Below are 12,749 nucleotides of genomic sequence, written 5' to 3' on the forward strand. Positions count from 1 at the left end.
TTTAGTAGCTTGGCTGTATCTAGGTCATTCTTGTCAAACCAAACGTGCCGCTTATGTTTGGTGAATCCGATGCAGTGTTGAGTGACATCCCTTAATTTCTAGCATCTGTGAGTATTATACACATCATCTACTAGTTTGGCAGTATCAAGGTCGTTGTCACACCAAACTTGCTGATAATGTTTTGTGAGTCCAATGCAGTGCTGAATGACGTCCCTTAATTTTGATCAGGAATCTTCGATGTCTGCTATCTACTGAGACACTAGCAAGCTCAATGGCTAATTTCGGTTCCAATTCTTGGCCAAGCCTTTTGTGGGAGTTATGTCGAGCTTCCTTTGTGGTTTTACTCTGCATCTTAGCACTCTAGGTATTATCTTCAAGAATATGATGCTCCTGACGGGTTGATAGTCTGACCAACATTCTGCACCTCCGAGGCAATGAATAGAGCACACATCCTTGTGAAATCTCTATTGTACAATACTGAGGTCCAGCTAGTGTCAGTATTTATATCTGAGGCACATCCAGGTTGTTTTCCAAATTGCTGGCCATTGAGCTTTACTCTATCAATACCATGGTGTCCCTTTATTCCGCTCCGTGTATTACAGCCTGCAGCAATCTGAGCATTGAAATCACCAAGTAGGTAGAGTTTGTCCTGGTGCGGTACTTCTCTGATCCTGTTGAGATCATTGTAGAATGCTTCTTTGACCTTGACTGTGCGTGTCATTGTTGATGCATTGGTGCTGAACAATGTTGCATATTAGTTTCTAGCAAGACTTATTTGAAGTAGCATGGTTTCTTCTCGTCCCCTTCCTCCAGGCAGGGGAGCAGAGAAATATACTCTGGAGATACAAATGCTACATCAGCCTGATCTGAGGAGATCGACTATCACCCTGAGGTGGCCTGTGTACAGGTTTATGACTGTAGACTGCCAGTATATTCCTCTACTTGCCTTTTTGCCACCTTCCCATTGTCCTAGGACTTGGTAGTCTGATGTGTTGGTTGATTTGATTTGCTGGAAAACCTGTACCTTGAGACAATTTAAGCATGTGAGGTTTTGTGAAGAGCCCGTTACACTCTCTTGCCTGAGGCAGATAATACTGAACTGTGAAACCTGTGCCGCAAACACAGCAGATAAAGGAAGTAGGTTTTATTTTGGAGTTGTTCTTCTAGATAAGCTGCTGCACAAGTTGGAGAACCTTACCTGTCCTTTCTACATCATCTAGTCTGTTGGCACTACACAGTCTGGTGCGTTTGCCCACTTTCAACCATCTGTAAAATGTGCAAGATAAATGCAGTCTTTAAAAAAAAATTTGATGTAATGGCCAACTGCAAAATAGAAGTAGCTCACCGGTATTTCAATAGTTAAATGTATCAGCCACAATAACCTCCTTAGAAGATAGCAGCATTATAATTGCATATCCATGTTTCCAGCGCAATTGTGAGGAAAATCTTGCGTGAATGAGTAAAGCCAATTTTAACACTACAGGCTGAAAATCCCTTATCCAAAAAGCTTGGGATTGAGTGTGTATTGGATTTTAGAATTTTTCAGATTTCTGAATATACTGCGAGTGTGCGTTGGGAGTTGCGCATGTGCAGAGTGCTCAAAGTGCAGATTTTGGATCAGGGATGCACGACCTGTATATTTTCCTGAGAACATCTGCACCACCTTACCCCTATATTACCCGAAATATGAAAAAGCTCATTAACATAGCTCAACTGCCATTCAAAACATCTGCATGATTGAATTTCTGCATTTACTCTAGCTTGTTTGTGGCATTCAATTTCACTTACAATTCCAGGAACTGGTGGGCCTGACATCATCTGCTTGCAGCTTATTTGTGGCTTTCCGTCAGTTCTCAACCTGACAGGGCTATTCAAAGTTTGCAGCTTCACCTCTGCTGTTTTAAATTAATTTTTTGTTAGGTGTTTTTTGTTTTGCCCTTCTTGTACTAATATCTTAAGTTTCCCTGATCAAAGTTCTGGGAGTGCTTGAAGAATTTGTTTTTAGGATCCCCATTTAGAAGGACAAAATAGTTGCAATGGCCATTCGCTATATCTGAGGCGTCATGGCAGTAGATGTCTGAGTTTTTTTTGGTTTTCACTCCGGATTCTTGGGACTTGCCACTAGCCATGCCAATTTCTGCAGTTCATTGATCACCACTGTTTGCTGCAGAGTATGCAAAGTAGTTTCCCAGGTAATCCGGATGCAAGTTTGCATCAGGTAGGACAGTGCAGAACCTAGTTGTCATTCCAGAAGATTCCTGACTAAAGGTTTTTTTGTCTTATAACTTTTGGGACGACAAGTGACCTCATTGCACCTAGGTTGATTGATTGATTGATTTGATTTATTGTCACATGTAACGAAGTACAGCGAAAAGTATTTTTCTGCGGCGGAAGAACATACACAGTACGTACATAGTAGACACAAGAATAATCAACAGGGAATATTGACAAATGGTACATCGACAAAACAGTGATTGGTTACAGTGTGGAACAAGGGGCCCAACAAAGCAAATACATGAGCAAGAGCAGCATAGGGCATCGTGAATAGTATTCTTACAGGGAACAGATCTGTCTGAGGGGGAGTCGTTGAGGAGTCTTGTAGCTGTGGGGAAGAAGCTGTCCTGATGTCTGGATGTGCGAGTCTTCAGACTTCTGTACCTTCTGCCTGATGGAAGGGTCTGGAAGAAGGCAATGCCTGCGTGGGAAGGGTCTCTGATAATGCTGTCTACCTTCCTGAGGCAGCGAGAGGTGTATACAGAATCAGCGAGAGGTGTATACAGAATCAATGTTGGTGTGGCACGTTTGTGTGATGCGTTGGGCTGAGTTCATCACAGTCTGCAATTTCTTTCGATCTTGGACTGAGCAGTTGCCATACCAGGCTATGATGCAGCTGGATAGGATGCTCTCTATCGCACATCTGTAGACGTTTGTGAGAGTCGATGCAGACATGCCAAATTTCTTTAGCTTCCGCAGGAAGTAAGAGACATTATTGGGCTTTCTTGATTGTTGCATCAACGTGAGCGGACAGATCGTCTGGTATTCTTGTCACTGATAACTACCTGTACCAGCTGATTAAATTACAAATTAATATTTTGTATAGCATATCTTTGTAACGAGACAAAGATTGAGGCAGGGAAGCGTTTACGATGATGTGAAGCTGAGAAAAGGGTCGAAATTAGAAGTAAAGTTGCTAACTTCCAGTTCTGGGCAAGAGAAGGAAATGGCAATTATACAGTCTTCAGTGTATTGAAACGAGTGTTGATTGAGGGATCCAGAGTAGAACTGGACCAAAGCATGTTGGGCAGGCATTCTCTGAGCCATATGTGTTTCCATAGCAATACCTTTGTTTTGAGGAAGTGAATTGAGTCAAAGGAGCAGTCATTTGATGCAAGAACCAGTTCAGCTAGGCAGAGGAGGATACTGGTGGATTAGGATCTCACGACGAAAATGGAAATGTTTAGGGTAAGGTCTCTGACTGCTTTCTTGGTTGAGAAGTTTGGTCCAAATTTTGCATAGTTAATAAGGGTGAGGTTAAAAATGCTCACTGTTATAATTGAGGAAATATGACAGCAACTTCTGGTATCCACATGTGCATTTAATGTGAAATCCGAGTTTGCTGTCAAAGATACCCCGGTTAAAAAAGTTAGGGCAAATGCATTCAGGAGTAAGTGAATTTTTAATGGCATGTTAAGTAATAATTACTGCCAAACAACCTTCCTCGGCTTCGAGATTTAATTTCATTAAGTGTCAAGTCTAATTTCTTCACATGTTAATTAGAGCTGGAGACATTCATAAAACTTTTATTTCTTTACCATAATCTCGTGTCTCTTCCCCAATCTTTATTTCATTTTCTTACAGAATTTAAATGAAATTTATATGTCCTGCATGGACAGCTTATCTCAAGGATTAGTTGAGGGTCCTTGCTGTTTTTTGACTTTCTCTTGGATGCCACAGATGTCTTTTATTGGGTGCTGTGTTGGATCAGATCCCAATTAGAGCAAGTCGACACTCAAAAGGCAGTGAAAACTTTGTCGGCAGCTATTGAAGAGTTGAACAGCTAATGCTGATCTTTCACTGCTGCCACCAAAATCTGGGACGATATGTTTGGTGTGACACTGCCTGAAGTGAGAAAATGTAAATTAAAAAATAAATAGTTTATTTCTGCTGATTGAAGGAATAGAATTGTAACTGCAAACTGTTTGTTACAGATGGAGGAACAGGCTGATTGTCAGATCCTGGATGGGCACTTTGTGTCCCCACTGGATCATTATCTACCAGGGATAATGCCAACTGAATCTGTCAAAGCTAGGTAAGGAAATAAAGACACACATTTGAATTCTCAGTGTTCTTGCATTTTGTCCTCTGAACTCTGTGAAAATTTTCCTTATTTATGATAGTTATTGCATCCATCTGCTAGAGATGTACTTGTTATATTCCTGAATGATCAGTGTTTTCCAACAATGTCCTTAATGCAATTAAGTTTCCATTCATTTGCATTATTAGTATGACATAAATACAAACACAAATTGTGACTACTGCCTGTACATTTCTTGCTATTTTCTTGAGTTTTCTTTCCTTTTGCATTGGTCTTCATACTTTGGTCAAGATCAAAAGCTCGTGTTGCCAAACATTGCAGGATAATCTCCTTTTATCCGTTTTAAGGGGCAGTACATTAGTAAACTAATGTGCTATGTTACTTGACTACTTTATGCCATAATTCTTCAGTTTGACATTTTTTAAGATAGCTTCCAATTGACATTTAGCACTATGAAATGGATATGATATTCTTTGAAAAAAAATTCAAAGTACCCAGTTATTTTTTTTCCAATTAAGGGGCAGTTTAGCATGGCCAATCCACCTACCCTGCACATCTTTGGGTTGTGGAGGTGAGACCCATGCAGACATGGGGAGTGGTTAGGTTTTTATGAAGCAAAATGCTTCCTTAAACCTTTCAGATTGAATGTTGTTATGACCCCGATGTTTTGAATTAGTCGGAAGCTGTGGGACAAAGCTAACATTTGCTCCTTTTAGGAGATCATGTTTTTGCTGCTCAATTTTTAACATGGTTGATGGCCTTTAATTTAGAAGTGCAATGTAAAGCAGTAATTATTCAGTAATATGTTGATGACTTTTAACCAACATCTAGAAACAATAAGGGGGCTGGAAGGAGAGAACATCTGAGAAATGATGATCATAACATAGTAAGATTTAACCTGAATGATTTGTCCTATCGAGTCTGCACTGACCCTCTGAAAGAGAACCCCATTTAGGCCCACACCCCTATAAACCCCACCTAACCTGCATATCTTTTGTATACTTGCTGGTGGGTGGGGTGCAATGTAGCATGGCCAATCCACCCAACTTGCACATCTTTGGACTGTGGTAAGAAACCCACACAGACACTGGAGAACATGCAAACTCCTCCGAGACGGTCACCCAAGGCCAGAATTGAACCTGGATCCCTGGTGCTATGAAGCAGCAGCGCTAACCACTGTGAAGCCCCACATCAATCTGAGAAATATGAATCTGCTTTCCCCACCCTTGCAGTGCATTACGTCATCATCTGTACCCCTGGCTTTTTTGCCGATTATCTTAAATCTATGCCTTCTGGTTACTGACCCAGTGGCAGCAGTTTCTCTCAATCTACTCAAAATCACTCCCAATTTTGAACACCTATTAAATCTCTTGATATTTTTGCTCTGAGAAGGACAGTCAAACTTTCCTTGTTGCTCCACAACTGCATTCCACATTCCTAATAGTAAATATTTAAATCTCTTCTGCATCTTAACATCCATTCTGAAGTGTGGTTCCCAGATTTGAACACACAACTCCAGCTGCATTGTAGCATGTGATTTATAAAGATTTATTGTAATCAGGGTCCAGATGGATTGCATCCACATTTACTCAAATAATCTAAAGAAGAGATAGTAGAGGTACTAGTTGTTAATAGGAAAGGGAACATTGTCAGAGGGCTAACAGACAGCTAATGTTATTTCTGTATTCTAAAGGAAGATCATAGAATCATAGAATTTACAGTACAGGAGGCCGCCATTTGGCCCATCGAGTCTGCACCGGCTCTTGGAAAGAGCACCCTACCCAGGCCCACATCTCCACCCTATCCCCATAACCCAGTAATCCCACCCAACACTAAGGGCAATTTTGGACTATAGACCAGTTAGCTTAATATCCGTGGCAGGAAAGATATTGGTGACGTCACTCATGATGTAATAGAAAAATTGTAGAAACCCAATATATAAAAGTAATAATCAAAACTGATTTCAAAAGAAGTTATGTTTGACTAACCTTCCATTTTTTTGAAGCAATAAGAGGGTGGGTCAGGATAATACAATGTCCGTAATGCGTTGGGTCTCGTTAGCTCAGATAGTTGGAGTACAGTGTTTAATAATGCAGACAACATGAATACTCGTACTGACTAAGGTAGTTCTTGGGGCCTGCCACTGCTACTTGCCCATTGTGATATCATGCAAAGACTGCTAGAGAGATCTGCAGAGAATTATGATTAGTACCCTTCAAATAACTGAAGACATTGAGAATGTGTGTACAATATACATGGACTTCCAAAAGGCCAATAATGAGGTTCGAACTGAGTTTCATGACTGAAGTCAGGCATGTAGAATCTGGGTAAACAGTATAATGGATAGCAAACTGACTTCAAAACAGAAAACAAAGGAGGGGTTAATGATAGTAACGTCACCTAGCAGAAGGTGGAAAACAGTTGATATACTTCAAAAAGGAGGATCAAACTGGAGCCAGTCTTTACACACCTCCATAAACATTTAGTTCAAGGATGCACCTCCTAGTCCAACAGCCAGTTTCAGTCTGTTCCTATTTATACTATTCTGGGGTGAACCAATTAAACTAACTCTGTTCCTATTTATAGGGGTACAAGTGAATCCCTTGCCAATGCCCATCACCTGTGTACAATTAAATACAATTAATGTGCAATTAGCAGTGGCAATCCACAGGGATTTGTGCTGGAATCATTGTTTACCATTGGTATAAATTATTTAGTCTCTGGAGTACAATATCAACTTGCAGATGACACAAAATTAGGCAGTATAGTTAAGACTAAGGAAAAGTACAGAATACAAGAAGACATTAAAACACATTCAGAATGGATATGTAAATGGTAAATGAATTTAAATACAAATGTGACCAATAAGGGTGCCACATTTTCTTTTTTTGAAAAAAGGTCTTGGTGAGATAGAGGCACATGTGGGGAACCTATGGGTACAAATTCACAGCATAAAAGTATCAGTGCGGTTAGCAAAGCTATAAAACATGCAAACAAAACACTGGGTTGGGTTTCTTTGTTTTTAGTGTTATAGAATTCAAAAGCAGATAGATTGTGTTAAACATGCATGTAACCTTGGTTAAATGAGTTATATCTATTTTAAAAGGATTTGGCAGTACAAGTGAAAATGCAAAAAGGATTAACAAGAATGATGCAGAGCTCAGAGGGTTCAGCCATTGGGGAAGTCTGAACTAGCTGGGGTTCTTTCTCTAGGAAGACAGACTGAGGGGTGACCTAGTAGAGGTCTTTAAAATTATGAAGAGGTTTGAGTTTGATGGGATGGACATGGAGACGATGTTTACACTTGTGGGGAATCAAAAATTGAGGTTCATATATACATTATAATCACCTATAGATCTAATAAGGAATTCAACAGTAAATTTTAAGAGCAATAATATTGAACTCACTACCACATTTGTCCCTAGTGGTAGAGGCAAATTGCATTTGAGAAGAATCTGGATAAAGTACATGAAGGGAAAAGCAGTTCATGTTGACTAGTGGGAGGAGGCCTGTGTGAGGAAATTCGAATCGGACACAAAATGTGGTTGCAACTTCAATCTTTTTCTGTGCTCCTCTTGACCCATTCAATGTCTCAAAATAGTAGTCATATGCAGAAATGAACTTTATTATTCAATTTATTTTTCCTTGCACAAAGGCATAGGCTCATCAAACGTTTTGTTGATGTCTCTTAAATTTGTGAAGTAAAGTTGAAGAATTTTATCTCGCCATGCATGCTGATCCCGATCATTCATTATAGCATGACCGTAGTTATTGTGAGAAGACCCCAGAAATGAAGCACCACCTATTAAAACACCAGGTGCAAACTTGTTTGCCATCTTGGACCCATGGTCCCATTCCCTGTCCCTCTCATGGATATCTCATTTCACAATGTATTTATAGCGTCAACCAACAGGCCGAGATCACGCATCCTTTAGCTCAAAACAAACAACACAGTCAACTAAATTGTGAATTGATGCATTCAGCCCTAGGGCATCCTGAGAATGAACAACCGTAACCATTTTGTTATTTCTAGCCTTAGTACAAAGCCGTGAGCTATTGACAAATGAAAAGTAAACCGAGGTTACACCAAAAGCTAAGTGTGTTTGTGTGTACTCCTGCACAGTATGTGCTCTCTCAAAACACCACAAGTACCTGTTCGTTCAAATGGTCTGCTGTAAAATTCTATTAATTTGTGCCTAATCTTCTCTGGCCATGTTTAATGGCTTTCACACAGCATTAAGCATAAATTTCTGTAACAGTATAATGAAGTGGTGAATTGCAAGATTTTGTTATGTTATTATATATTTTGGGATATCCCAAAGTTTTCTGTAGGTATAAAAGGTGGGATCAAAAAGGGGATTCACGCATGGAGACAGAGGGCATAAACTGAGGTATTAAATCAATGTGTGCCTTTACTGAGGAAGAAAATGCTACTCATGTCATAGTAAAGGAGGAGGTAATTCCAACACCAGAAAAGTTTGAAATTGATAAGGGGGTGTTAGATAGGATGCTTACACTTAAAAGGCACCAGGATCAAATGAGATGCATCCAAGGATACTGCAGGAAGCGATTGTGGAAATTGCGGAGACATTGGCCATAATTTTTCAGTCGACCGTAGACTCTTGAGTGGTGTCAGAGGACTACAAATATTACACCTTTGTTCAAAAAGGGTGTAAAGATGAGCCCAGCAACAGGCCAGTCAGTTTTACTTTGGTGGTGGGGATACTTTTGAAAACAGTAATTCAGGGCAAAATTAATAGCCACATGGACAAATGCAGGTTAATTAATGGAAGTCAGTGTGGATTTCATGAGGAAAAAACATGTTTAACTGACTTGCTGAAGCTTTTTTGAAGAGGTAATAGGGTTGATGAGGGCAATGCAGTTGATATGGTCTACATGCACTTCTTAAAAAGTTGTTTTGAAAAAAAAATTTAGAGTACCCAATTATTTTTTTCCAATTAAGGGGCAAGTTAGCTTGGCCAATCCACCTACACATCTTTGGGTTGTGCGGACAAAACCCATGCAGACACTGGGAGAACATGCAGACTCCACACGGACAGTGGAGGGGCCGGGCCAGGGCCGGGATTCGAACCCGGGTCCTCAATGCCATAGGCAGCAATGCTAACCACAGTGCTTTTGTGCTGCCTTTGAAAAGGTGTTTGATATAGTGTCACACAACAGATCTATGAGCAAGGTTATAGCTCACAGAACAAATGGGACTAGTAGCAACATGGATACGGAATTGACTGAGTAACAGGAGGCGAGTAGAGGTTAATGGATATTATTTCAGCTGGAGGAAGGTAACGACCTTTATTAGTGTCACAAGTAGGCCCACATTACATTGCAATGAAGTTACTGTGAAAATCCCCTAGTCGCCACACTCTGGCGCCTGTTTGGGTACATGGAGGGAGAATTTGGAATTTCCTTTTCACCTAATAAAAAAGTCTTTTGGGAGTTGTGGGAGGCACCCGGAGGAAACCCACGCAGACACTGGGAGAACGTGCAGACTCTGCACAGACGGTGACCCAGCTGGGAATCGAACCTGGGTCCATGGTGCTGTGAAGCAACAGTGCTAACCTCTGTGCTACAGTTTGTAGTGAAGTTCCACGAAGGTCCTTTATTTTCCTGATGAGTATTTAAAAAAATAAATACATTTAGAGCACCCAATTCACTTCTACCAATTAAGGGGCAATTTAGCATGGCCAATCCACCAACCTGCACATTTTCTTTTTAGGTTGTGGGGGGCGAAACCCACACAAACATGGGGAGAATGTGCAAACTCCACATGGTCAGTGACCCAGAGCCGGGATTGTTCCTGGGACCTTGGTGCCGTGAGGCAGCAGTGCTAACCACTGTGCTACCGTGCTGCCCACTCCTGCTGTATTAATAATCTAGACCTTGGTGCATAGGCACAATTTCAACATTTGCAGATGATCTAAAACTTGGTAGCATTGTGAACTGTGAGGAGGACAGTGTAGAGCTTCAAAGGGACATATACAAGTTGGTGGAATGGGTATGCAAGTGGCAAATGAAGTTCAATTTCGAGAAATGTGAAGTGATTCATTTTGATAGAAAGGAGGTAGAGAATGCCAATATAAAATAAAGTGTTCAACTCGAAGGGAGAGGGACGTGTGTGTGCATATGTGCATAAGTCATTGGTGGAAAGTTGAGAGAGCAGTTGATAAAGCACTGTATTCTAGGCTTTATTAATGGGGAGAGCAAAGAGGTTATGTTGAATTTGTATAAGACACTAGTTCAGTCTCAGCGATAGTATTGTGTCCCGTTCTAGGCATTGTACTTTAGGAAGGATATGAAGGCATTGAAGCAAGTACAGGAAAGTTTAATGAGAACGGTTCCAGGGGTGAGGGACTTCAGTTATGAAGATAGATTGGGGAAGTTAAAGTCTTTTCTTTTGGAGAAAGGAAGGCTAAGAGGATATTTGATAGATGTATTCAAAATCTTGAGGGGCCTTGGCAGAGTAGATGGGGAGTAACTGTCCTTGTCCACATGAGGGCACAGATTTATAATAATTGGAAAAAGAAGCAAAAGTGATGGGAAGAAACTTGTTCATGCAGCATATGGTTCGGGTCTAGAATGAATTGCCTGTGGGTGTGCTGGAGGCAGGTTCAGTGAAAGCATTCAAAAAGGAATTCGACAGTTATGTTTAATCCTGTCTTCTCCTCATAACACTGCACACACAACTTGCACACTGGGAGAACCAATCCAGACACAATGGGATGAATGGCTTCCTTCTGCACTATAATTTCATGAAATTTCAATAGCACAGTTTATAGATTGAATACGGAGGTAATTAACATCTTTGCATCTGAAGCCAGCTAACAACCAATAAATTATTGAAATTTTTTTGTGGTGCTGCAAGTCTGATAATTAAAATGTTGTAACTATCTGATAATCCATTGGGTAATGCACTTTTTGTGTAGTACTGAATCATCCCAAGCAGAAGACCTGATTTTTGTGATCTCAGTGCTAGGTGATATCTTTTGGGATGTTTTAGAAATAATCTATTTCTTTGGGCTTGGGACGGAATGGAAAAGTATTCTAAACAAGACTATTTTATAATGATTTCTTGTTTAAAAATGAGTATGTAGATTAAATAGATATCTGTTCATGATTGGGATGAATGTTATGTTGTGAATTAATCGGGGTAAGGAGGGGGAGGTTGATGCTGACAAAATGCAAGATTTTGCATGAACTGTACAAGAACTAATTTATAGCACTTTTTGTAATTACACTTCACAGGAGCATTATAAGACAAAATGTACTTTGAATTCTAGTGTTTGATATTGCCTAGTTCCTATCTGGAGGAAAAACAATATTATGCCATCTAATAACAAAAATATGTAAAGTGTAAGTAAAATCTTGTAGCATGTCAAAAACACAGTGGCTGAAATTTTAATTTGCATGCCTTGTGTCCCGCTGCTGGGTGGGTGAATGGTGGTACCCTGGAGGAGATTTTAGCAGTTTCGGCGGTTGATAGCCTCTTAAAGGGCTTGTGAGAATTTTCTGTTAGTGTGCCTTGGATGGCAGACTTGCCCCTGTGATCAGAGGAGTGAATGTGATGGAGTCGGGGCCACGTGGGCACCCTCTCTTGCCCCATCTGGAAGCTGCCTCAATGTACCTGGTGTACTCCTTGATCACTTGAAGGCCATTGTGATGCTCTTACAATGGCTGTTAACAGGTGAATTCATTCAGTGGCTGTCTGCCTTCAGCTGGTGAGTGGCTGAATCGCACTCCCACGACCCAGGCGGCAGCAGCCACCCCCCCCTCCAACCTGCTCTAATGGGCTCCCATGCCAGAATGTCCCTTAATTTTCTCCAGGAGAGTTGCTCACCCTGCACCCAGCTGGTTACCAGGGGGCTGATTAAAATCTTGGCCATTATGATATTAGGTCCTGACTCCATCCTGCTTGTATGGGATAGAGCGTTTTGTTGTATTTCTTCAGACCATGAACAGATTATACAGTTTGCATGTTAGTATGCTGAGATATTAATCATATATCAGCTGTTTTTTCAGTCCAGTTTTGTGTGTTTAGGATTTATGATTATCACATCATTGTACAACTAGCAACGTGAAGTTACTCACACTGCCATTGCTGCAGGTTTCAGTTCATAGTTCCCAAAGAATGGAAGAGTAAATACCGACCTGTATGTGTTCATCTGGCTGGCACTGGAGACCATGTAAGTGGAGAGAATAACAATAAAATTGATTTACATAAAGGAGTTTGATTAAATACATTGCATTGTTATAACAAAATTTAGAATTGTGATAGGGTTATTTTTGTATTCACCACATTCTCCCTGTGTTTGTGTGGGTTTCGCTCCCACAATCCAAAGATGTGCAGGCTAGGTGGATTGGCCATGCTAAATTGCCCCTTAATTGGGAAAATAAAATGAATTGGGTACACAAAATTTTT

The 12,749-nt window shown here is 40.5% G+C and overlaps 1 protein-coding gene across 5 annotated transcripts in view; it reads left to right on the plus strand.

Moving 5' to 3' along the window:
- Window positions 1-12,749, plus strand: part of abhd18 (abhydrolase domain containing 18) — a 116,739-nt gene that overhangs the window by 33,998 nt on the left and 69,992 nt on the right. For 3 of the 5 annotated variants that reach the window (XM_038792419.1, XM_038792418.1, XM_038792417.1), the window contains 2 exons: window positions 4,209-4,309; window positions 12,435-12,513. In XM_038792419.1, coding sequence (XP_038648347.1) covers window positions 4,209-4,309; window positions 12,435-12,513 — 180 coding nt within the window. Of the gene's footprint in view, window positions 1-4,208; window positions 4,310-12,368; window positions 12,514-12,749 lie in introns of all 5 variants that reach the window. The other 2 variants (XM_038792420.1, XM_038792422.1) reach the window with 2 other exon arrangements.

The sequence above is a fragment of the Scyliorhinus canicula genome, chromosome 3, assembly GCF_902713615.1.
Source record: "Scyliorhinus canicula chromosome 3, sScyCan1.1, whole genome shotgun sequence".
Taxonomy (NCBI): domain Eukaryota; kingdom Metazoa; phylum Chordata; class Chondrichthyes; order Carcharhiniformes; family Scyliorhinidae; genus Scyliorhinus; species Scyliorhinus canicula.